Here is a 24152-nt window from a genome sequence, read left to right as displayed (position 1 = left end):
CCCATTCAGTCCCTAGGTAAAATCCAGAATCACACTGCTATATTAGGATAAAAGAGGCTAACACTGTCCCATCAGCCAACTACTGATTCACTGCCCCTACTACATTTAGCCATGTTTAAAGTTATAACATGAATAATAAAAAAATAATAATATTTGAACCTGTGTGTTATTTTTTACAGCTTAATATTTCATGCAAACTGTTTATAATATGTATATTTATAAGTAGCACTAGGCTAAGTTTAATATAGAACACATATAGTACGTAGGGGTCCCTACTTCATCTCTCCAACAGTTTGGGGGTCCATGGCCTGAAAAACATTGAAGAACCCTGATTAAGGCTTGACACGTCATTGTTATCTGGCCCATTCTAAAACACCATGGCCAACAGAGCCAGCAAGTGTTAATAAAAGTAATTCCTGCGAGTAATTCCTCATATTCACTGTAAAGATGAAACACCTGATCCATGTATTAAGCCGTTCATCTCAGATGGCTTTGTTTCCTTGACTGGTTAAACCACAGACCCACAGTACCGTGCCATTTTCCAATAAAATGTCTTGTGATACAGTTCGAGTGTTGCAAGGAATAGGCGTGAGTTATGTTCCTAGGCCAGTTCACCTTGTGCACATTCAGTCAAAACTAGTTAATGTTTTTTTCCCTGTGGCGGTTTATTCAGCGGCGCTAATTAAAAGCATCTCAGTTTGACGTAATGACGTAGCCGGTGTAAAACACCAGCATTGGATGTGACAGATGAACTGATGAACCGGGTTTTGCTAAATGGCTTTCATTTATTTGGCACAACCATGTGGTCCAACCCTGTGCATGCTTCAAGCACTTTCCTTTGCACGTAAATAAATTCTGTTAAGTTTGCTTTACATCCAGACTCGACGACTTCGTCGGTTTTCACGTCCACCCACTTAGGGACGTACCAGCGCCCCGCAGAGTTTTCTACACCCCTGCATAAAAGCAGATTTTCGCACAACTACGCAAAGTAGTGAAAAAGAAACCAACCAAATACGGGAAATAATATATAAACAGAAATAATATGCATGTGTTAATTTCTCTGTGAAAATGAGCCAACATAAGATATCTGTGAGGTGCACGCTGATAATTTAATAAGACCAAATTAGATCCGTCTGAACCATCTGTTCAGATCTGTTTCCAATCAGTTTAATGAGACTCAGGTGTTGTTCGGTGCCAAGGGTTCAATTAATTTGTTCACATCTGCGAGATCCAAAAGTTATTAATTAAACAAATAAGTAGGATACTTCAGTTTCATTTGATTGAGTTATCTTACAGCTAAAAATAAAAGCAGAATTAGATTGCTTTTGAGTGCCTGATGCCTTGTAGCGGTTGTTTTTGTCTGTAGAGAAAGACACACCGTCCCACGTTCAGGTAAACTGACACATGAAGAAGAAATATGACTGCAGGTGAGGCCAAAATCATTGTTACAAAAGGTGTCACGCGTGGACGTGAGTCGCTGTGCGATGGCCGGCGACTTTTTAATTTCCATGCAAATACAAAGACACGCGTGGGGGACGTTTTGTCCGACAGCATTTTATTTTAAATTCATGCTCTACAAGGCCACATCAGCAGGTAATACTGTTACATGAGCATGTTCCATTCAAACCTCCTGACCCCTTTGAAAAATGTCTAAAAATAAGCTCAGGAAAAATCTCATCTTGGGGGTATTTTGTCCTATTTTGTTTTGCTGTGTTTCCACCCAGCAGTTCATGACTGATAAGTTACGCACGAGGCTTTGTGGAAGAAGAGCACAGGTCTGGGAATCGCACAAATTTGTCATCCGTGAACATTTTGGATTACAACTGACACTGGCCACAAACACTCCACGGTGCCTATTGTTACAGTAAATTTCCACACTAGTCATCAAAAATTGTCAACCAGATTGAATGCTAAGCTGAAAATAAATAGAAAATGTATATATGTGGGTGTCCCATGTTCTCTTGCATGAATACATCCTTGGTTGGTTATCTCTGATCGTGTGTTGTTACACCCTTAAGAGAGGCAGACTAGAAATCTCATCCCAAATTCACACTACGAATAAAAGGTACTCAGAAACTTGTTGTTTTTTTCTCCCCGACTTTTATTACCTGAATGTTCAGGCTTCACAAGGTCTGGTCATGGCAAGTGTGAAAATGTTCATAAATAAATCTTTACAATGCCCTTGTGATGAGAAAAGAAAGATGTGTGAAATGCTCCACATACTAACCATCAACCCTCTGTATATCTCACATTTGTCATCCAGTAAACTGATTGTGTTTTGAACACACTCATCTCCCACTGAGCCCTCAAAGTGACGCTAAAGTGGAGATTTGTCTATAACAGACTGTCAAGACTTTGTTCCATTCAACCAGACGTCTCTAAAATTACCCCAGAGATGAGCCTCAGCAGCAGACGACAGTCAGTGGTACACGCAGAGCTCAAATCCACAGCTGGGTTTCTGACAGAACAAAGGAGCGAATGAAAGACCTTAAAGAACCCGAGCATCATGAATGTTTGAGGCAGATAATTAGATTATCTAACTCGTGTCTTCCTACGTACTACCCGGCTGTCAAGACCCGTGTGGAGAACGCTGGAAACCACTCATATGTCATGTCGAGATTGACGTAAGGATGCCTATTCATTTCTTCACACTTGTGCATCGGGGGAAAAATCGAATTGGGATCATGACAAAACTGAGACGGGAATGTAATAGCGCAGTTTCGGTCTGATAGAACACTGGCAATGCTCTCAGGACTCTGGGGACAACGTTTCAGGGCTTCTGGTTTACTCGGCATGTGTTCGGACCAGGATAAGACTTCCTGTTCCGTACGCTCGTCATCATTCATACTGTGACCGGAGACTACATTCCACCACATTTGCTGAGCAAAGCCCACAAAGCTTACGGTAGCGATTCAATGCGCCCTAGCCAATAGATTCTGCATACTCACATGATTATACCTGTTAGATCAGGTGTCGTTTTTCACACCAAGGACCCCCAATCTTATGGAGAGATTAAGTCGGGACCCCCCACTTGCTATATGTGTTCTATATTAAACTCAGCCTAGTGCTATTAATAAATATACATTGTTGTCATTTTGCATTCAATATTAATCTATTCAAATAATACACAGGTTCAAATATTCATTTTTTATTCAGTAGTCGGTTGATGGGAGCAAGCTGCACTGTTAGCTTCTCTTCCGCTAACATTGCGGCGTTCCTCTGGGATTTCACCCAGGGACCCAACAGACTCTCGGTCAATTGCAGGGAACCTGACAGAGTCAGCGTGTGATACGCGGCCTCGTGATTGGCCCAGCAGTGATAGGGGCAGGGCCTGCTGTGTACAGGAGGCTTAGATTGACAGGTCTAGTGTGGGGCTCTGTGTGACATGATGCTGTTGAGAAAGCGCCTTTATCTTGGATGAGTGAAGTGCTGGCTGAAAGATAACGTCTTCAACATATATATATATATATAAATATATATAAAACTATCTAATCAACCAATGATTTTGCGACCGCCCTGCAGTACCTTTGCGGACCCCCCAGGAGTCACGGACCCCCTGTTGAAGACCTGTGTGTTAGAGATCATTACAATTGTATTATTTCTGCATAGTGCTTGAACACTTCTCACCCACAAATGTAGGAGCCGCCGAAGTTTCATCAGCAAAACAGTCATGAATGAGACATTCATTGACAAACAATGGCTGACATGCGACTGACACACATGCGCTTAACCGACAGTCGCGCTGTCACGAGGCTTCCTGTGAAAACACGACGGGTCCTCGGGAGGTCGGTCACGTGGAACAGGGAAGGCCCTTGAGACGAGTTCATGGCCAGAAGTTCCTCAGAATGAAACAGCTGACCGGAATGACCATCTAAGGTAAGTGTGGCTCGAATCGAGTTCACAAAAATGTACCGAAAAAACGAATTTCTCAAAATTAGCCACTAGCTACTATTAAAAGGCCGGGTCAGAGGGAGCTGTACGAAGTCCAAAATACTCACTCAAGTGGAAGCTTTGGGCTCCATTAGTTGCGCTGCTTTGGTCACATTGCATTATGGGCAACTTGTTGGACTTAACTGAAAGCAAAAAAACCCTTTAGTTTTAGTTCCAGTTATTTATCCTGATTCTTTAGAATTCAAATTTGTTATTAATTTTCAGAAGTACCTGTGAAAGCACTAGGTGATTGCAGATTCTGCTTAGTAATGTGTTTCCTGGAAACACAGGAAGGTAGAGAAGTTTGGTCTGTTTGGTCAGCTTCACTGGTCAGAGCCGAGAGCCGAAAAAACAGCAAAAACCCGAGAAAGCTTTTCATTGGACAAATAGTTTAATAGGCCCCCAAGTGCAGGATGAATCGCTGACATTTTTCAGGAGTTTTACACAAAATGACAAACTCTAAAATACTAAGAATGCCCAGAAAACGTCTTTATTATTAATGTTGGACCAGATACTGGTGTGTACGCCATATCACACAAACAGTCTCGATCAACTCGATCATTTCAGGGGCTGACGGTGGCACGCATTTTCTAGAATACAGAACATCGACATAGCAGTTTTCACAGTGGAAACAATACGTAAAGCATGACGTACAATACGGTTTTTTCGTACCAACAGTGATTCCATTCCAATTCCTTTTACGAGAGTTTCTCATGTGGGACTAAAACTCATCCTGGTGTAATAAAACAAGAAAAGCAGTAATGACTGAATCAACTGATGTAATCAATAGTGAGAGAAGACATTACAACAAAAAGCACAACAAAGAGAGGATTTCAAACCACAGGTGTTTTAAGATTTGTCTAAAAAGGTCTTGTTACGACATCTGTGACATTTAGCAGTGTGAACCTAAACGCATAAAAACAACAACAATAAAAAAATGAAAGTCACCTTCAATGGTGCACATAAAAGAAGACCATTAACATCAAGGTCAACGCGTTACTTTTCTTCGTACGTGTTCTAATTGAGACGGAGCAAAACACAGCGTTAAAACGTCCACTAGGCAGAAAGAAAAAGCACGTCTGAATTTGAACATTGAACTCAGCACCACAGCACAGCACTCAGCACTAAGTAGGTTTTCCATAAAACACGTTCAGCATCCGCCGCTTTGTTCCCAAAAAGTGAGTTAGCAGCAAAATCGTACGTGTCAAGGAAGGGCCAAACTGCACCGGACTTCAGCTTTCCAAGTCTTAAATGAGCAGAAAGAAGAACGATGCAAACCCCGACTCAGGTAGAACTTGCTAAAATCCACAGGAATCCACAGAAACAGTACTAAGAAAAACAGTGAACGTTTTTTTTTTGTGTGTGAATAAAATTTCTTCAGTCAATACACATTTCACATTCCCAAATGACATGCATACGAGACATTTTATCGTTTGGTGGAGGTACTCTAACGGTAGGTCGCCATTTTCAAACTGTATCCCAGGTTCTTCTGTAAACACTTGTTTTAAAAAAAAAAAAGTCAAAAGTGAAATGAGGCAACTTACATTAGTAAAAATGAAGAATTAAAATAGACGTTAGTGGTGTGCTGTAGTATTTACAATATGTAAACTTCCAGGGACGCATTTACAGCGATTAATATGTTCGACACTGTATTTGGCAACATGTGTGAGTGTTTAAATACATTTTCTCATCAGTGTAGTGACTACGATGCATAGGTAACTGTGCAATGTTGAAGAATAGCATATAAGAAGAGCACCAGTGTAACCATTCTAACGGATTTCTCTGTACATGTATATTTCCCCTGACATAACAGTTGTCTGGTACATTCCCATAATGAAAACGATGACCCAACAAAACAGCTTTTGTGAGTCCAGGTCATGTATTGCACTTCTAAACCAGCAGCTTCCAACTCCGGGAGACTGTTCTTTTGTGCGAAGTGTAGTAGCATGTTGTTGTGAGTGAATCAGTCCACTGAATCATTAATGCTGAGTAATGAGGGCTGGGAACTGAGGATAAGCCTTTTCGTGGCCACAGACAGAAACACTGAAATGGCTAAAAAATAAAATGATAAAAAATTAAAAAAAATTTTTAATTTGAAACAAACATGTCTATGAATAGGATCCCTCAGGCAGAGAAGTCACCTGCTTTTTTTTTTTTTTTTAGACTTACCATGTACTGATTTTAAATTCATTCATTCATTGAAAAACACAAATTCACACTCAGTCCCAGAGTGTCCCCTAGTGGCGAAACGGGTGAACTTCCTCTCCCGGCACATTGCACCAGATTGTGAAGTTTCCCCCCGCCGAGGCCGCCCGGGCCGCCGGAGCTCATGTGGGGGCGTCTCACTGGCGCTTGCTGTCCAGGATGGACCTCCAGTCGTCCGACCAGGACAGGAGCCGTCTCTGGGAGGGGCCGATGCACAGATGCTTGTTGTGGCAGGCGGTGAAGAGGATGTGTTCCCACGCTGGTCTGGGCTCCGCGCCTTATCACCACACATGTTGGACATAAGCATAAAAACATTATGTAACTACAACACACGCACCACACGTTTAACAGTATGGAGTAAAACACGCACGCACGCACACACACACACACACACACACACACACACACACACACACACACACACACACACACACACCTCCAGACAAACAGTGCACGCGCCGCGGCAGCTGTTTCATTAAGAGCCGAGGAAGCGCTGAAGATGGATGCAAATAATTAATAACGGCCGCGCGACGGGATGATGTAATCCTCTTTGTTTCAGAATGAATTCACCCCCGTTGATAACAATTCATTTCACTCCTGGTTTCGTCACGTCACCCGTTTCGTTTCACCTTTAAACCGACCGTTTGCCAAACTGCTCCCCCGAACGAGGACTTTCCACAGTTCATTCATTTTTTATGATGTTGCCTTTTATTTTCCGCCTTTTCCAAAGCCAAAGAAGCAAGAGCTTCCATGTAAGGTGTTGTACGATATTTTAGATTTTTTTTCCCCGAAGCTCCAATCTAGACGAACGCCTGCTTCGTATTTTGCATTTTTGGGCAGATTTCAGTCTTGCAGAGCCAGTAGAATCTCCACAGAAATGAAGAACTGCCTGCGTTACGCTCATTATCTTTTCGCCACGGGGAATAAATACACCCTGGCTTCCTTGGATTTACTTCAACAAATGAAAAGTCTTGGGGCAACAGCGTCAGAGGACTGACTTGGCGAGCGTAGTCGTCACCTGTAAATGAAAATACAGTTTTTTTTTACAGTTAATAACTGGTGTCCTATTAGCCCGTCTCTCTGGGCTCATCACCACAGTTGTTAACTTGCCGTGTGTGTGAAAACACGTAGTTCCTAAAAGAACCGAGGCCTTATTCGCCCCGATCCAGACATTCTTTAAAACCTTCCGACCTAGATTGTAATTTGCTGTCGTTTCTGCAGCGGTGGAGATGAAGACACATTTATACTCTGAGTCGTCTCTACCCATATCCAGTAACAGCGCTGTGCACTAACGCTGGTTCGTACCTTTAAACTTCCTCTTCGCAGATTGAAAGATTTATATGATAATGAACTATTTCTTAATGTCCACTGATAACACAAACGAGTTGGACATGTTACACCTGTTTGCACGTCCCAAAACATCAATTTACAAGAGAATTTATGGCATTAGTTACGGTAAGGCCGCACTCGAACCTCGTATTATTGGAAATCCTGGACTAACCAAACCAACTTAAACATCAGGCACGAACACACCCAGGACGCTTTGATACTTTCCGGAGGCCACTTGCGATCCGACTGCTCAGATCTGAAAAGGCCCTTTAGGTCATGTGTAGCTACAGCGTTCGGATCTCCAAACAGTCCTCACCTACGATGTCAGGCCTGTCGTCTATGAGGATGTCACCGGTCACTAGCGTCTTGTCTCTGGTCAGGATGACCTGCTCCAGGAAGTCCTGCCCCAAATGCTTCTCCACCCAGGCATACTGCAGGAAAAAAGCAGACCAGATCCCATTAGCCAAGCGATTCATTATTTTAAGAAACGTGAAGGACACATGTTGTCGTTTAGCTTTACCTTCTCATACGGGCAGTGTTTGTAGTGTTTTATAGGGCTGGTGCAAATAAAGACATCTGTGCTGCAGGAAGAAAGAGGAACATGAGCGGACTGGAAAAGTTTCAAACGTGCAACAATCATTTTTTTTTTTTTTTTTACGCCGCCAGCTGTTGAGGGCTAACAGCCACATTTGTGAAAGATAACTCTGCTGTGTTATTAGAGACAGGTGGTGGTGGTGGTGGTGGTGGTGGTGGTACACGTCCCAGGCTACGAAGACAACGGAGCAGAAAATAGTGAAATATAGATGAGGTCCCGGGATACGGTTGAATTCCCCGATGAGAAAACGCGTTCATTCGGGCACTCGCCACGAAAAAAAGCCCTTCAGTTCCACCAGAAGAGGAAATGTAAACACACGGTTCATGAGAACGGATGCTATTTTTAGAGCCTATTCAGCCGCGTTGTAGGATTTTCGGAAGGTTACTGAAAATGGCCACCGCAGCCTCGATCGTGTTGCCTTGAATGAAACATCCTTGAATTACGAAACTGATGACAATAACGGTGACAGAGGAGGCGTAGTGTGAGCAACACCTTCGCAGAGCGGCAGCTTCAAGTGCTTCGGCCCAATGGTAGAGACAGACTAGAGCTCGCAGCTGCACACGGAGACAAAGGTTTTACTTTCCATTGTAGTGTCGGTGTGCTTTGCTTATTATGTCACAGTGAACTTGATTTTTTTTTAATTGAAAATCACTGTATTGTATTGGAAACGTGTGTTTGACCCGTATGTGTAGGACATAGGAGGAAAACAGTGTCAGCAGCGTGTTGAGATTTTAGTCGGCTCCAGTTACACAACAAACATGAGCTAAAAGTGCAGAACGTGAGCTTTAATCTGAAGGTGTTAACCTCCGAACTGAAGGCATCTTATACGCAACGCTTCATAATCACGTAGCTATAACTTGAGCATCTTTGTAGCAGCTGAAAAAGAAATCAGAAGATTCGCTGCAGTCAAATTCGCCTCCGTCATCACAACAATAACATCACACGCAGTCACAGGTTTGAGTGGCAGTTTGAGGCGCCGACAAGCTGCACAAATTTCCCCGACGTGCAGCAGACGTGTGCCTAATGTGTCACTCTACGCGGGATTTGATCTGTTTTACTATAAAAGTAACGTGCGCACCAGTTTTGGATTTAAAACCAATCAGCGACCCTGACTAACCGTTGAAGGATTCTCGCTGACCGCACGCACTTTGCATCTTGGAGCTGCGTCAACCGACTGCAGGCAGAATGGTGAGCAAAACAAAAAAAATTAAAAAAAAGGGGGGGGGGGGGAACAAATCACCTCCAGTCAAAAAAAACAGGATGCAGAGTTTTGCCTGGAGCTGAAATGACTGGTTGTATCCAGGCAACCGCGTGCACAAACGATCACATGAGTTCAGTTTAATCTGTGGGCAATATTGGAGTATTACTCTCCTCTCTCTCATTATCCGTTCATTCATGTGCTACTATGGCAGTGTCATTACTCTCTCAGCCTCTGCCTGGAGCTGTGGGTTTCCCGTCTGTGGTTCTGGCCACACAAACAGCGCTCATTGATTCCAGTCACCAAGTCCTATCTAAATGTTATGCATAAATCCCCCCTCTCTATCGCTCCTCCTACAACAGTAAGTTCTGACTTCATACAGCGGGCGACCGCACTGCGTTTTCGGAGACCTACTCGTCCATGGTGGCCATCTCCTTGACCGCCTCCACTCCTCCTGGCAGCGGCTCCAAGTCTAGGAAGAAGTCTTTGGACTCCCAGATGCTGGTGGCCTTGTCCTAGAGTCAAAAACAAAACACACGCACATGGGCTTATCAACACTAACACCGGCGTTTGTGCATGCACGTGAGTGTGCGAGGAACAAACATCCAAAGGTCAGCTGCTTCCAGCCCAGAGAGCTGATAACGCGCAGGATGTTTTACTGTCCACAGGGTTGCTTAACTCAACCTGTCACCTTACTGTACAAACACGTGGTTACAAATCAGGGCGTCTGTTTGTGTTCGTTGTGTCATTTACTCGTATTTAGATCCTCACTATAAAAAAAAAAAAAAAAAAAACCCTGCACACTGTCTGTCACCGTTGTGCTTCAGGCTAGGGACTGCCTGGGCTTTTTACCTTAAGGAGCACAAAGTAAATACATTGTGAGCTGGCACAGAAAAGCCTACAGTAACGTGCCAAAACATTAGGCACGCCGGTGAGAATGCATTCTAATCTTAGCTTGATGATTGTCATGGTGCTGGGTTTGTGTGGTAAAGGTGGTGATTCAGCTGGATGATTCACTGGGGGATGATTCACTGGGGGGAGCCAGAATAATGGAAATACGCGTCGGTGCAACACAATCCACAAACAACACAAAACAAACACCAAAGTCTGAATGCCATAATCTTCACTGAGATGTGATTTAGCACAGGGCGTATGTATTAGAATGCATTTTCACTGGTGGACCCAAAGAACTGGCAAGTGTGTCTTAAAAGTGGCCATTTTTCAAAGGATGGTGGCCATCGAGATCATCTCCCTTTCATTAAAACGTCTGCTTTGCCTTTCCTTAGATATCGAATTAAATATTGCAGGGCATGATGACAGTATATATTTTTTTTTTTTTGCTAAAATGCAGCTATTTACGGGGGAGCAGCATTAGTGACAGCTGGCTTCGTGCAGACCCATTTTCGTACTTACACACAGGTCGCTCCTCAGCTGCCCGTACTGCGCTGACACCCAAAAGCCCCTCCTGTCATCCAGGTTGATGTACGGCTCTTCCGGGTACCTGGCCCGGTACTTCTTCAGGAACCCCCCTTCGAAGTCGGCCAGGACCCCGTCCATGTCCACCAGGACCCGCAGTCTCTTCTTGCCCGAAGCGAAGGAGGAGGAGGAGGAGGAGCAGGAGGAGGACATGTTCGCGCAAATCCTCTTAAACGGCTCGCGGAGCAAAGTTTGACCTCTCCCGAGTAGGCGTGTTGTGCTCGACGGTAACATCCCGGCTACGGTCACTAGTACCCTGGACGAGCAGCTTACTGGGCACGGCGGATAAAGTCCGCATGGGAGTCGAAAAGTTTGCCTAACACTGCGGCAGTTAAACCGTCCTCGGTACTTGACGCTGCCTGTGTTATTATTTTTTTTTGTTTGTTTTTGTGCAGTTTTGCTTCCCTGCTAGCTCAACTTTGTCATTCCCAGCGTCTCTGCTGCTGCTGCATTGACGGTCGGAGAGCAGCAGCTGGCAGGTCAAATGTGACACAGTGTACTACTGTTTGAATCGTTTTGTCTGTGTATATCGGCAGCTGTCACCGGTCTTTCTCGGGTCAACGGTGTCTGTAACGATGGCAACCTGAAGTTAAAGTGAATAGTGACAGACAGCCGATGCAGCAGCAACAAGGGAGACGAGCTCTGTTGGAAGGGACAACCTGCACCATCGACCTGGACGCAACATAGATACTGTAAATGGACGGGATGGCTCACTCTGCTCCTGTAGTCCTCCTCTTCGTTAAAGTCCGTTTAAAGGCGGTTGGCGACACAGCACCAGGTTGCACCAACGCCACCTACTGGAGTGGAGGGCGAACCGTCTGCTGTCTTAATCAGGAGAACAAATATTTTTATTCCTCTGTGCAGTGTATTTCAAAGATTAGACAGATTACAGACAGTAAAAGGGGTTTATAATAAACGTAAGAGTATAGTGAGGTAGAATGCACATGTCAATAAACTTCCTGAATCCTGATATATAAATACTGTATAAAATAGATATTTAAGATATGCAATCTGTAAGATATATATGTTATTAAATATATAATATTGTACAAAAATACACAGTAGCAGCAAGTAATAGCAGAGTTGTTGGTGCAGTCAAGTATTCCATGTTCAGCTGTTTCCCTTTGGTTGCAGTGTTTTGAGTGTGTACATAACTGACCCATCTTCCTCCTATTCCAGTTCACATTCCTTCTAACCTCGACTTGTTTTTACATTATATATTGATCCCTCCCAGTTTCACCCAGTTCGTCTGCCAGACTGAAAGTTTGTTTATGCTTCTAGTAATTTCAGGGCCTATCCTCACTGCTAGTTTCACTGTTGCTTAAAAGGGCCATGTACAGTAGAAATGTATGGTTTGACAAAATTGTAGATGTGAAAAAATGCATGACTTATATTTCAATTAATAAAAGGAGTGCGATTAATGCTTATTAATGACTTGATTTTACTCTGATATCAATATATTTTTCTTAATGTGTTATATTTTCTCAAGGTTAAACACAAAGATACATACTCACAGAGCTGGGGTTGAACAATGAGCATTATAAACGGTTTAGGAAATGGACGGATGGATGCCAAAACCGGAATTGATGCAATTTAACAGTTTTTAAAATACCAGTGTTACTCAGTCCGCCAAAAGGACTGTTTCACCTTCAGTGTTTGCTTCAAACTCAGTAAGAGAGGAGCTCCTGCCTAATAAAACATCTTTGGTCTAATGCCGGTGACTTGTACGTCAGTTCCGGTAATTCTTTGTCTTTCAACGAAGAAGTGGCACTGCAGTCCTAAATATACATATGTAGGCCCTTAATACATGTTGTGTTGCAGAGGTTTTAATTTTCTGATGAAAATGCTATTACTGCATTCATGGACTCTGCATTTCACAAATATGCAGCAAATCGTGCGTCTGGCCCTTTAAGAATCCAGCGGTCGCCCTGTAAATCTCGTTGCAGTCTGTGCTGTTCTTATGATCTCGCGTTAGCTCCTCCTCAGTGGCGGCTGTGTGGCCCCCTGTCTTAGTCCGGACGGAGTTGTTTCTGACGTTTGAATGAAAAACAGTGCAAATTACCTCCACTTTGGACCCAGGAAATAATGGCTTCAGCCTTGGAGCAGTTTGTGAACAATGTGCGGCAGCTCTCCGCTCAAGGTAGGGCTGCTAAACTCATCAGAGTGGGAAAGTATTAGCCAGTTAGCTAGCATATGCTATCCAATGCCTTGCCGATAGCTAGGCAGCCAAACTGGTCATCTCCCTCTTTTTGCTTTATCATGTAAACACACCGCTAAAATGACTTTGTCTCACTGCGAGAGTTCTGTAAACTACCGTCACAAGGTGCGTTGGTGCGCAGGAACACCAGTGGTAGCCGCGAACTAGGTATCTCATCAAACAAAATGGGAAAATTATACTTTTTGTTTTTGATCTAGAAAATAATTTCTGGGGACTGCCTACCGGTAGTCCCGCCCCGGCCCCACGTGATTGGCTGGCGAACCGAATTAGCGAATATCATTGGTCCAAAGGCATCTGTCAATCACGCTCGCATTACCTCTGTTGCAAGGCCTTGACAGGACACTTGACCGGCAGATTTTTATTGAATTGTTGCACAACACGATGGTTATAAACTATTTTATAAGTCACTCTGCCCCTGCGTTTGTAAAGGATTGCCTCTTAATTTCTTTAAGAAGACTCTTATCATTAGGCAGACCACTGAAATAATGGAAGAAAATGCCTCTGCACACTTTAGTAATTATGTTAATGTGAACTCATAATTTATCATAGCCTAAAGTGGGAGTGCTATGATAACGTTTCTAATTTTAGCAATGCCTGCTGTGACATCTCCTGTGCCACAGAATGTGATAATAGGCCTGTCCAACTGAAACCTGATGATGTTCAATCACAGCGTAACCCCGTTGCAACCTAAAAACTGAATGAGCCACGAAGACTTTTGTTTTTTGTTGTAATGCAGGAAACTCCACACAGGTTTAATTCTTTGGCTGAATTTAACTGACTTTTCTTCTGCCCTTCACCTCGCCCCTACATCCCGTCTCCCCAACCCTAGGCCAGATGACTCAGCTGTGCGAGTTGATCAACAAGAGTGGGGAGCTGTTGGCCAAAAATCTGTCCCACCTGGACACGGTGCTGGGGGCCTTGGACATCCAGGAGCACTCCTTAGGCGTGTTGGCTGTGCTGTAAGTTCCCGCTTCAACCCTCGACTTTCTCCGCGTACTCTCGGTCCGATCCTTGGTTCTTTCCGGTGTCAGAATATAAGCCTGGTCGCATTTGGATCCGCGGACCGTGTTTCAGCTGATTTAGAAAAATAAATCTGCACGGAACTGGACCAATCAGAGTCATTTAGTTGTCAGCAGTTATCAATTGTCCGTCCCTCTAACTCTCATGATTTGATTGCCCACGCTGATCGGTGCCAGGGCATAATGAGTTCAAAATGAAATGACTGTACCAATATTACCCCACGAAAATTTTTGTTGGTGGGTGAACTTTAGACCGGCTTCCAGGCTCTTACACTCTTTCCTCCATTCTGGTCCATTCACTCCCAACCGGGCTAAGATATTCTGTTACTGTTGTGTCTATCGAAGGTCAACTTGTGCTGTTTAGAGATTAATAGGCTAAGGGTGGCGGTGCTACAGGTAAACGTTGTTACCAATTAAAGAGAAGGATGCACAGCTCAGATTGTAAATGGAAAATAAATCACATGTCTCGTACTAGCATGGCAAATTAAACTAAGCTATGAAAGATTACCTGTTGCATGTTCAGTTAATAACAAGTTGTGAAGCAGCTTTCTATGCTGAATATTTGAACAGTTAAGAGCGGGATTTAAAAAGTTGAGTTCAGTTGTACGTACGTAAGAAGTGGGTTATTTACTACACTCCCCCCAGGTATTGTCAGTTCACTTCTGCACAGGGAACCTCTGTGCAGGAGTTTAGCATATCCCTCGCTTATTATTCATCCCATTTCCCTGCACAGGTGCGACCTAAAAATAAACCATTAAGTCATTTTCGTGCCATATGCCCCATTTGTGCTCGTGCATAAAAGTCTCATTGTGACAAAGTGTTTTTTTTTTTTCTTTGCTAACCTCCTGCTGCACCCCTCCAGATTTGTGAAGTTCTCCATGCCAAACATCCCAGACTTTGAGACGCTCTTCTCCCAAGTCCAGCTCTTCATCAGTACCTGCAACGGGGAGCACATTAGATATGCAACAGACACTTGTAAGTCCCGACTAAAGTCCGGTTTTGGATGTATTTTCCAGCTTAACAGATTTCTGCTCTTATTGGTTGTCAGTTTGTTGTTGGGCTTGTATTTGTACAATTACGTCCACTCTTTCTAGTGGAAGTGTTTAAGATCTGGTAACATATATGTATACAGGTGTACCTTGACAAGCACTATAGAAGGTTTTCACAGTTTAGTATTTCTACTGTGAATTGTTAGGATTTAGTGTATTAATATTAACCTTTTATAACAGCTATTATTGGAAAAATGGCTACAAATACATATATGTTGAATTAAATATATTTATGAACTGCATGTGTATGTACCACAGTATGTCTTATACCTTGTGCATGATACGGATATGAGCAACCTCTAATCCAAATAATGAATCATAAATTACCGTGTAACATTTTCTTCTTTGTCCTCTCACAGTTGCTGGTCTCTGTCACCAGTTGACAAATGCCCTTGTAGAGCGGAAACAGGTAAGACTTTGAAACGGTAGCGTTCATTAGGCACAGATATGAAGCTCTAGTTTATATAGATCACTGCGTTATTCCCCGCGTCCTCGGAAGGAAACGTCTTTTCTCCGGTGGTGCAGTTCATAACCGACGCAGTTTATAACGTCGGTTACGCTCGTGCCAAAAAGTTCGCTTTCGTTCGCGGCTCACCGCAGTTATTTGAGTCGTCTTTGTTGAAAGCTTTAAACATCGGTCGGGAGAGGAGAACTCGTGTCGAGTTAATTTATTATTTTTTTTCAATCACAGGCTTATTGTTGTCTGAGTGTGTTTCCCGTGATACGCTCATGGTTTGTGGATGTAGGCCCATCAAAACCAAACGTGCGCTGTTAAATAGCGTTCTCATGGCTAAGCCTTAGGACGTTTTCATTTTTTTCTAAGCACTTATTTTTTTATGCACTTAAATTTACATGATTATAAGCACTTATTGTACTAATTTTACTAACCCCCTCCTTTTTTAAGCACTTTGATTGGGAACCTTTCACGAGCCAAGCCCCCCTCCCCTCATTATGATATTCCAATACCCCCGAACATTCGCTTCATTATTCCATTCTCCTTCCTGCCCTCCTGTCCCTGCCCTTCTCTGGCTCCTGGTCCCACCTGGGAAGGAGGGAGCTGCCTTCATTCTCCCCGCTTCCATACCCTGTCAGTAGGCCAGCACTACCTAATCCCACCAGAACTCTAAACCCCAAGTCCAACCCTAATCCTGACCCGCCCTAAACTGGACATTTTAAGGTGGAAAAATGTGGATATTCATCTTCCCTGTCCTTTCATTATGCATTTAAATGCCCCGCTTTAAGTCATCCTGTCGTTACCTAGCTAACGCCGTTAGCCGCAGGATCTTCCAGGCAGCGTCCTCGCAACCACAGCTGGTGTTACGACTTGAATGACGAGCGTTTTTTTTTTTTTTATGCTCACATATGCACAATAAGTTCCTGTGTCAAAACCACACGTTCACAGTCTCCATTTAAAAAGCGGCGGAAGCTAATGGGCAGGGAACCCCAAACATCTGGCCGGGGGAGAGCCACTGGCCATCTAATCGCCTGTGAGCAAAATAATTCAGCAAAAAATAATGAATAATTAACTTTTTTTAAGGAATTTGCTGCGTGGTCGTTTTTTTCGGCGCTGCCTGTCTGCACCAGAATGAAGGGGAATCTCTACCAGGGTTCGACCTCGTCACCCTGCTCAGTTTTGTTTGTCACATCTGGCAAAGATTACTGCTACTGTCTTCATGTTGGCAGATAAAGTATCTGCAATCAAAGCCAAACTGGAACTATCCACACACACTGCTTCAACTGTAAAAACATTGTTAGTATTAAACTTGCTCTGTAAAGGAGGTTAAAAAAAGTGTAGCTATTACATGAACTCTTTAATCCCATCGTCGTTTGACTTGTAGTAGTTTGCCACATTTCACTCTCTGCAGGTTCGTGCCACCATTCATGTGCATTCAGAAACTTCGGTCGTGCACTTTCAAATTCTAAGCAGCTCTTGCCAAACCCGTGCTATGTGAGCCCCTCTGCACTTCAATAGGGAAGTCATATGACCCTAACCTCGACTGCCTAATAGAGAACCACCACTTCCTTCCACCCGAGCGACTCTGACGCTGAACTCTTTTGTGGTGTGCGATGTCACCTCCGCGATGTTCTCGAAACTGGGACATGTGCCCGTCAACGTGCCCGTCTAACCGTACCTCCCGAAGCCACCGCGTCGCCTTCGGTGTTCAGCTTCCGAGAGCCGACAGCCCCTCCGCCGCGAAACGCGATTTCCCCTTTGTGATAAATTGGTCTATTTATTTTCGTCAGCCTCCTCTTAGACAAAGCTCTTATTCATTCACCAGCGCAGCACTTTGACTTTCACCCAGAAGCAGCGTGTTTTCCCGCTCCCTTCCTGAGCTAAATATTTCAATGAATTTTAAAGTGCGGCGCACGACCCGACCGCTTTAACTTTGCCCGGTCGTCTCACGAAAGCTGCTGTTGTGCTTTTTGTCCCTCTGTCTCCACAGCCATTGAGGGGGGTCGTCGTCCTAAAACAGGCAATAGACAAAATGCAGATGAACACAAACCAACTTACCTCAGTTCATGCAGACCTGTGTCAGGTGAGTCACGTGCTCTGTTCAATCATCTCCAACGGCTGTAAACTTAAAATGCCTCGTGCTGTAAATTCAAAATTGATGCCGAACGCGCTACATTTAGTTTTAGTTATGTGTAACTTATACCTGAATAGACTTTAATGATCTACAGGGGAAATTGCTCGGTCACAGGAGCTCAGTTACACATAAAAGAAACACTCTTAAGTTCCACAAGCAAAAAGAAAGATAAAATAATGTGAAAATGAACAGAATTAGTGTGAACAAATGGCCAAGAAACAGAGATTGAAGAATATACATTATATACGTATAAAGGAATAATAGTCAGATGCAATGGTTTCCATTAACATGAATAATATGGATTTAACTGTATAAAAAGGAGAGTTGTTGTACAGCTGTATAGGGTATGAAAGAAGTTCTATCCATCTAATTCTGCTGAATGCACACTTGCATATGTGTCCTGCTAAATAATTCAAACACAAGCACATGTTCTTTCCAGTACCACGGTTCAGTGTAACGCGTTTGTTCCCCTCTGCAGCTGTGCTTGTTAGCGAAGTGCTTCAAGCCCGCCCTGCCCTTCTTGGAGATGGACATGATGGACATCTGTAAGGAGAACGGAGCCTACGACGCAAAGCACTTTTTATGTTACTACTACTATGGTGGCATGATCTACACGGGCCTGAAAAACTTTGAAAGAGCACTGTATTTTTATGAACAGGTACTTACTCCCCCGCGTTTTAACGGCGCAAGATATGAACGAAAATTGTGTCTGAACTGGTTCTTTGACTGCGCGTCAGCCGCCGCCGTCCTCGTGACGTTCCCCTTAATGATTCTTGACATTTTCCGTCGACAGGCAATAACCACTCCAGCCATGGCAGTGAGCCACATCATGTTGGAAGCCTATAAGAAATACATCCTGGTGTCGCTCATTCTCCACGGCAAAGTGCAGCCGCTGCCCAAATACACCTCACAGATAGTAGGGAGGTTCATCAAGGTAAGGACGCCCGGGGGAAACGGACGGAGCTTTGGCTTCGTCCTGTTTCATCCTGAAATGTCTTTAAATGTCTCCCCTCAATGGACTATTGCCTTCTTGTTGATAACTGGTTGCAAGTAGATGTTTCAACATCTGGTTGCCCTAGGTAACCCTTGTATATTTCCCAACCCTTAATATTTTGCTAAAGCCCTATTAACACAGGATTAGTTTTACTTTGGACATCCTGTGATTCAGAAATTACCCCCCCTACGTCTGCGTTTCATACTTTTACACAAATTTACGTTCCGTTGCTGTGGCTCTGCTACTTTCCACCTCGCTCCCCTGCGTTTCAGATTTAATTATAATGGATAATAAAAAAATATGTTTTTGACACCATTTATCCTGAAGGAGAAATTGCCAGCGACCTGGTGGTATTTAAATCAGACCCACCTACACAGATCAACGCATTAATGGTCGATTTGATCGTTTCATCCGTCTCAACGGGTCAATACCGGTGGTTCAGCGACATCTCGACTTTGTACGGTGACACCCGTCCAAACTTTGAACTGTGGCGCATCCTTCATAATTCTTAAGTGACAAGAGGCAGAAAAAAAGTCTCAAAACTAAATCACAGAGATTTCTATTCGCACCGGATTAGTATTATCAGGGGACGTCTGTGTTACGAGAATTATGGCAGGTAATTTGCGGTGTAATTATTACTTTACAAATTACGGAAACGGATGACTCACGCGGGATTACGATCACAGACGTCCTCTGCGATTATTACAAATTACCGGAGGTTCCCTGGTAAAACTAGTCCTGTGCAAATAGGGTTTAAGTGTGGACGAAGCTAGGTCACCTTGCCCTCAGCGCGCTCTGGGCCGTCAACGATTCTAGGGGATTTAGTTGTTGGAACCAAACTCATGGGAAAGGTTGAAGAAACCGTGTTTTTCTCTGTCTGCAGCGTCACGTAGACGTGCACCCACTGGTGGTCACCTCCAACCTGCGATTAGTTTCGTGTGGTTTTATGAATTGCCGTGGCAACTTGCTGAATTTTATTTTCAGTCTGCGTCAACTGCTTTCTCTTCCCACGCTTCTGAACGCTCTAAACGTTGTACCATCTCTTTGCTGTTATTAATGTGTCAGGATATTGTGATTCAAGTGTGAAGACAGAACCCTTGACTTCTGTGCTTCCTCCCGGCCGCGTTTAAAGTTTATAAAAATCATCCCGCGACAGAAGTTTTCCACCAATCAGAGATGTGACGTGCACGTTCACGTTCCATTGAAAGTCAATAGTTAATGAAGTGACATTTGTTTGTTCGTAAATTCAATTTGTTCACCTTAGAAAGGTGAAGTACTTTACCTGTGACTGGGCCACGGTGTGTAACCGACATGTGCATTCACAGGGAGGACAAAGGAGTGGAACAGCGGCGAATAAACAAGAAGAAGGAGGGGGCAGGGCACATTTTACATACCCTGCCTTTAACCTATCCCTAACTTTCATGTGGCCTAATAGTGAACCATTTACGAAACTGGATTTCACATAGTAGTTAGAAATCAGTATTACAAAGACAAGTCCCAAGACGCCGATCTGTAAACTGTGGACAACAAGGATTTACTGAGTTTCCATTCAGCCCCGAAAAGAAATGTGTGCGCTCAGATGACTCAGTAATCATGTTGCTTGCAGATTTTCCGCTTGGATTTTTCTTCTTTCCTTTCCATTGTCTGGGAATAATTTACTTTTCGGGACAGATTTATTTGAAACGTACCAGTCGGCGTTAAGCTATCTCGAACTGAGGTCGACAAAAGAAACATAGGAAACCTCACATTCTTGTAATTACAAGCCGATGCGAACCCGGGTTTCTTGCCATGTGGACACACCGCGAAAGTCCGTAAAGATGAATGCGTGTAGCCTGGTATTTTTGCAGTTAATGATTTTTTTTTTGTGTGTGTGTGTGTGTTGTCTTTTCTTTCTTTGTCCTCAGCCCCTGAGCAACGCGTACCATGAGTTAGCTCAGGTTTACACCACCAACAACCCGGCAGAGTTGCGCAACTTGGTCAACAAACACAGCGAGACCTTCACACGAGACAACAACACGGGCCTGGTCAAACAGTGCCTCTCCTCCCTGTACAAGAAGAACATCCAGAGGCTAACAAAGGTGGGCTGAGTCTGGTGCAGCTCCTTCCAGGGATGGTAGATTACAAATCAGTCCAAGAAAAGTAGCATCGTACGTTCACCTCTAGGTTACGTGTTTGATCGTGGTACATTCATGGGATGAGCCAGAGTTGTAGAAGTTCACTTTTTTTCCCTTTGGTCTTTGGTTATTTTCTTTAAATTTCCCCCATGATGTCCAACGAAGAGGTACTAAGACTGAATACAGGCTTTAAAATACATCCATGGCCACATTTATGATTAACTCAACTGGTGTCCATTAGCCCATTGGGAGATTCTGAAGCCACGACTTGTTTCCTGTGCATTTAACGTGCTGTTTAAAGGTGCAGTCAACTAAGTGTATGTAAACTCCTCTGAGATTGTGATATAGTGAGTTATAAGTGAAATAATCTAATGGGGAAACAATTACTTGTAACATACGTAAAGTAGATTTCAGCTTAAAAACTCCACAGACTCACTTTGTCGTTGGTCTGTGGAGGGTTAACCTGACTCTGTGTTAACTTCTAACCGCTGTTGTGGGCCCTATAGATCTAGATTCACATGATAGAGCTTGAGCTGCTTCATACTATAGCTTGTTACTTCACCTTAGGCTCAGCATATAAACTGCATCTCCATGATGTAGTTCATCAAAAGGAAACAAACCGCAAAAACGTGGCTGTGTGAAGGCAGATGTAGACGTGCGATAAGCAGCTCTTACTCATTCTTGGAAATCGGCACCAAACAAAAATGAGAACGGGGGTCGATGTCTTAAGGGCGAGTTGCGTTCTCAGTCAGTGGCTGTGTGATGAAACGAGAGTGGCCTCGATTGATGTCAGAGGTTTTGCTCCAGATGTATGTTGCAATACCCTCGGCTGCTTTCTTTTTTTGGCTTATTTGAGGGAAACTCTATAATGTCTCCACTTTGCTGGGTCATATTTAGAGGTCGCCCATTTTTCTGATCTCACATTTGGAGCCGATGCTGGTTCTTCTTCCTCCATTTACGTGATAAAAATAACAAACGTTGCGAGTCTCAGTTTAGCCAAAACATTTATTGAACTTAAAGAATATTTACCGGTAATGCTCGTATCCAAACGTAACATAAAGTGTAAAAAGAGGTAGAACACAAGCATTTACCAGCTTCCAGCTGCATGCACTCTGCTGAAGGGGGAGGGGCAATGTATGGGCTGCACGGGTCTGCAGCGTCTCTGCAGCGTCTCCAGCAGCACAGGGCTGCCTGTGGTTGTATCTGTCCGTAAATCTTGACAAAAAAAATCTATTTACGTATTGTTGAATGTATCTGCATGTAGGCAGATGCTGATACCAGTAAAAAAACACATCCTTGTTTGTAAGTGTAGCTTAAAAGCACCAATACTCAATCACTAAGTAATAACCATTCTCTCTATACTTTTATTTACTCGATCAGAAACCTGAGTTGCGCGAATGCCCTTGAGCCAAATGCAGAGACCTAATAAAAGCTAATACCTACCTGATCTTCAGAGCTAACATCAGTTTGTTTGTCATGCCACCCTCAGACCTTCCTGACGCTGTCTTTGCAAGACATGGCGAGTCGAGTGCAGCTTTCAGGACCCCAAGAAGCAGAGAAATACGTCTTACACATGGTGAGTCGGTGTAGAGGGACTAAACCGCCGAAATCTGGAAAAACAATCACCTGCACATGTTTTGTTTTTTTATATTTATATATATTTCTAGTAGAATAAAAATCTTATATCCACTTCACTGAATCATTCTTAAACACTCTGAATTATCTAAACCAAACCATGCAAACGTTGCAGTTTAAGTCTCGTAAAAGTCTCGGCCTTCCCTCATTCTTCCTCTTGTGCTCCTTCGTAGATTGAAGATGGTGAGATCTACGCTAGCATTAACCAAAAGGATGGTATGGTCTGCTTCCACGACAACCCCGAAAAATACAACAATCCAGCAATGCTCCACAAAATTGACCAAGAGGTGATGAAGCCCAAATTTCTCTTCATGTTATGATCTTGCTTTACAACAATTCACATTGTTCTACTTATTTGTAAGTGCTTTTTTGTTTTTTTAAGTGAGAGCGTGTGTGCGGTTTTCTCTTTTCAGATGTTGAAATGTATAGAGCTGGATGAGAAGCTAAAGTCTATGGATCAGGAAATCACAGTAAACCCACAATTTGTGCAGAAGGTGAGGCAGCGTTTAACAGGATATTATTATTGTGTAACGCTGTTGTTGCGTTGTTTCAGCCCTCATTCATCACACTCTGTTTGCACAGATTCAAATCTTCAACGTGTGAAACCTTTAATGTAACCTTAAAAAAAGTAATATTTTTGACAGTAACTAAATATATATATGTAAACACAAACATTACATGAACAGAGTTTGCGAATAAGGTAAATAGTCAACACACAAACGACACATAACTGACCCAGCAACGCAGATAAACACTGACTCCTGCTATTTGTGTATGACAGCTCTTTTTTGCAGAACGACCTAAACATATGTTCAGCCAATTAAATGAGTGCATTCACATAAAACCTTGTCCACAAATACAGCAATTTGTCGTCCATTACGGTTGGTGGCTAGTGGACTTTTTACATCCCGGTTGCCTCGGAAACCCCCTTTTTTACACGTGAATGTTTTGGAGTGAACAGGGGCTGCAGCAAACCGTATTATTTGTCGATTATTTTTCTCTGGTTGCATCGCTGCTGGCATGTTCCTCTTTGCGCAAGCCTCAAATCTGGACGAACGATGCCATGAGAAACACACCCCCTGCTTGTTATTTAGAAGTTATAAAGCATTTCCACTTCATATACAGCGATCAGAAACTGGGACTCTGTTCCCAGAGGTGGTGCAAACTCCCAAGAGAAGCTTGCAACGCCCTGAAATTAAGGCCATGAGTGGGTTTTCCTAAGCAGAAGTATGAAGATAATTCATCGTAAACCTCCTTCCTGGAAAAGGCCCTCGGTTTGTTCGGCAAACAAAACAACCAGCTATTGTTTTAACGGGCCTGTAGTAGAAAACCGGTTTGCAACCAGTCGCTTGATGTGTTGCAACGCCTTTGACGTGTGACACACTTTTTGTTTTGTGTTTTTTTTTCAGAGTATGGGATCGCAGGAAGATGATGTTGGTAGCAAAACATCAAGTTATTCCTGAGGGGCCTTGGCCGGGGAGAGAACGCTGCAGCCACCCAACACGTTCTTCCCAGGATGAGTTGGATTTTTTTAAAAGAGGAAAACAAACATTCTATTGCATAAGGACATTGGTCAAGGAAAATCTAATTGTGTGGAATGATGATAAAATTGGTTATTCTTACTTCGCAGTGTCTCGAGGATAACAAAAATCCTTACAGAAAAGGAAAAAAAATGATTACAATTTTGTCAGTGTTTTATTTATCAATGTTGAGGTTGGAGCGCCACTGCTACATTAACGGAAACCACAATAATAAAAACTGGACTTATTTGTTCCAAACATGTGTGAATAATCTCACTGTTT

At 43.3% G+C, this 24152-nt stretch overlaps 2 protein-coding genes across 2 annotated transcripts; one reads left to right on the top strand and one right to left on the bottom strand.

The window, feature by feature from the left end:
• Window positions 1-4395: 4395 nt before the first annotated feature.
• LOC125021937 (5'(3')-deoxyribonucleotidase, mitochondrial-like) lies at window positions 4396-12105 on the bottom strand. Its single transcript, XM_047608134.1, has 5 exons — window positions 10671-12105; window positions 9672-9772; window positions 7985-8045; window positions 7781-7895; window positions 4396-6412 (listed from the first exon to the last, which is right to left on the bottom strand). Exons 1-5 carry the CDS (start codon window positions 10965-10967, stop codon window positions 6273-6275), a joined length of 714 nt encoding a protein of 237 aa, XP_047464090.1. The 5' UTR covers window positions 10968-12105; the 3' UTR covers window positions 4396-6272.
• A 590-nt stretch (window positions 12106-12695) lies between these two features.
• cops3 (COP9 signalosome subunit 3) lies at window positions 12696-24132 on the top strand. The gene is made up of 12 exons (XM_047608131.1): window positions 12696-12873; window positions 13781-13910; window positions 14833-14945; window positions 15379-15428; window positions 17464-17556; window positions 18086-18265; window positions 18401-18541; window positions 20506-20679; window positions 22205-22291; window positions 22524-22637; window positions 22764-22844; window positions 23760-24132. The coding sequence occupies exons 1-12, from the start codon at window positions 12819-12821 to the stop codon at window positions 23811-23813; spliced, it is 1272 nt and encodes a 423-aa protein (XP_047464087.1). The 5' UTR covers window positions 12696-12818; the 3' UTR covers window positions 23814-24132.
• The last annotated feature ends 20 nt before the right edge of the window (window positions 24133-24152 follow it).

The sequence above is a fragment of the Mugil cephalus genome, chromosome 16, assembly GCF_022458985.1.
Source record: "Mugil cephalus isolate CIBA_MC_2020 chromosome 16, CIBA_Mcephalus_1.1, whole genome shotgun sequence".
Taxonomy (NCBI): Eukaryota; Metazoa; Chordata; class Actinopteri; order Mugiliformes; family Mugilidae; genus Mugil; species Mugil cephalus.
The sequence above is the reverse complement of the archived record's forward strand: the minus strand, read 5'-3'. Positions and strand labels throughout refer to the sequence as shown.

Coding starts and splice junctions, on each gene's coding strand:
- cops3 (XM_047608131.1), top strand. CDS start 12,819: ATGGCTTCAGCCTTGGAGCAGTTTGTGAACAATGTGCGGCAGCTCTCC. Junction 12,874..13,780: donor GCGGCAGCTCTCCGCTCAAG/GTAGGGCTGCTA, acceptor CCCCAACCCTAG/GCCAGATGACTCAGCTGTGC. Junction 18,266..18,400: donor CACTGTATTTTTATGAACAG/GTACTTACTCCC, acceptor TTCCGTCGACAG/GCAATAACCACTCCAGCCAT.
- LOC125021937 (XM_047608134.1), bottom strand. CDS start 10,967: ATGTTACCGTCGAGCACAACACGCCTACTCGGGAGAGGTCAAACTTTG. Junction 8,046..9,671: donor GAGATGGCCACCATGGACGA/GTAGGTCTCCGA, acceptor TTCTTCCTGCAG/CACAGATGTCTTTATTTGCA. Junction 7,896..7,984: donor AACACTGCCCGTATGAGAAG/GTAAAGCTAAAC, acceptor TTTTTCCTGCAG/TATGCCTGGGTGGAGAAGCA.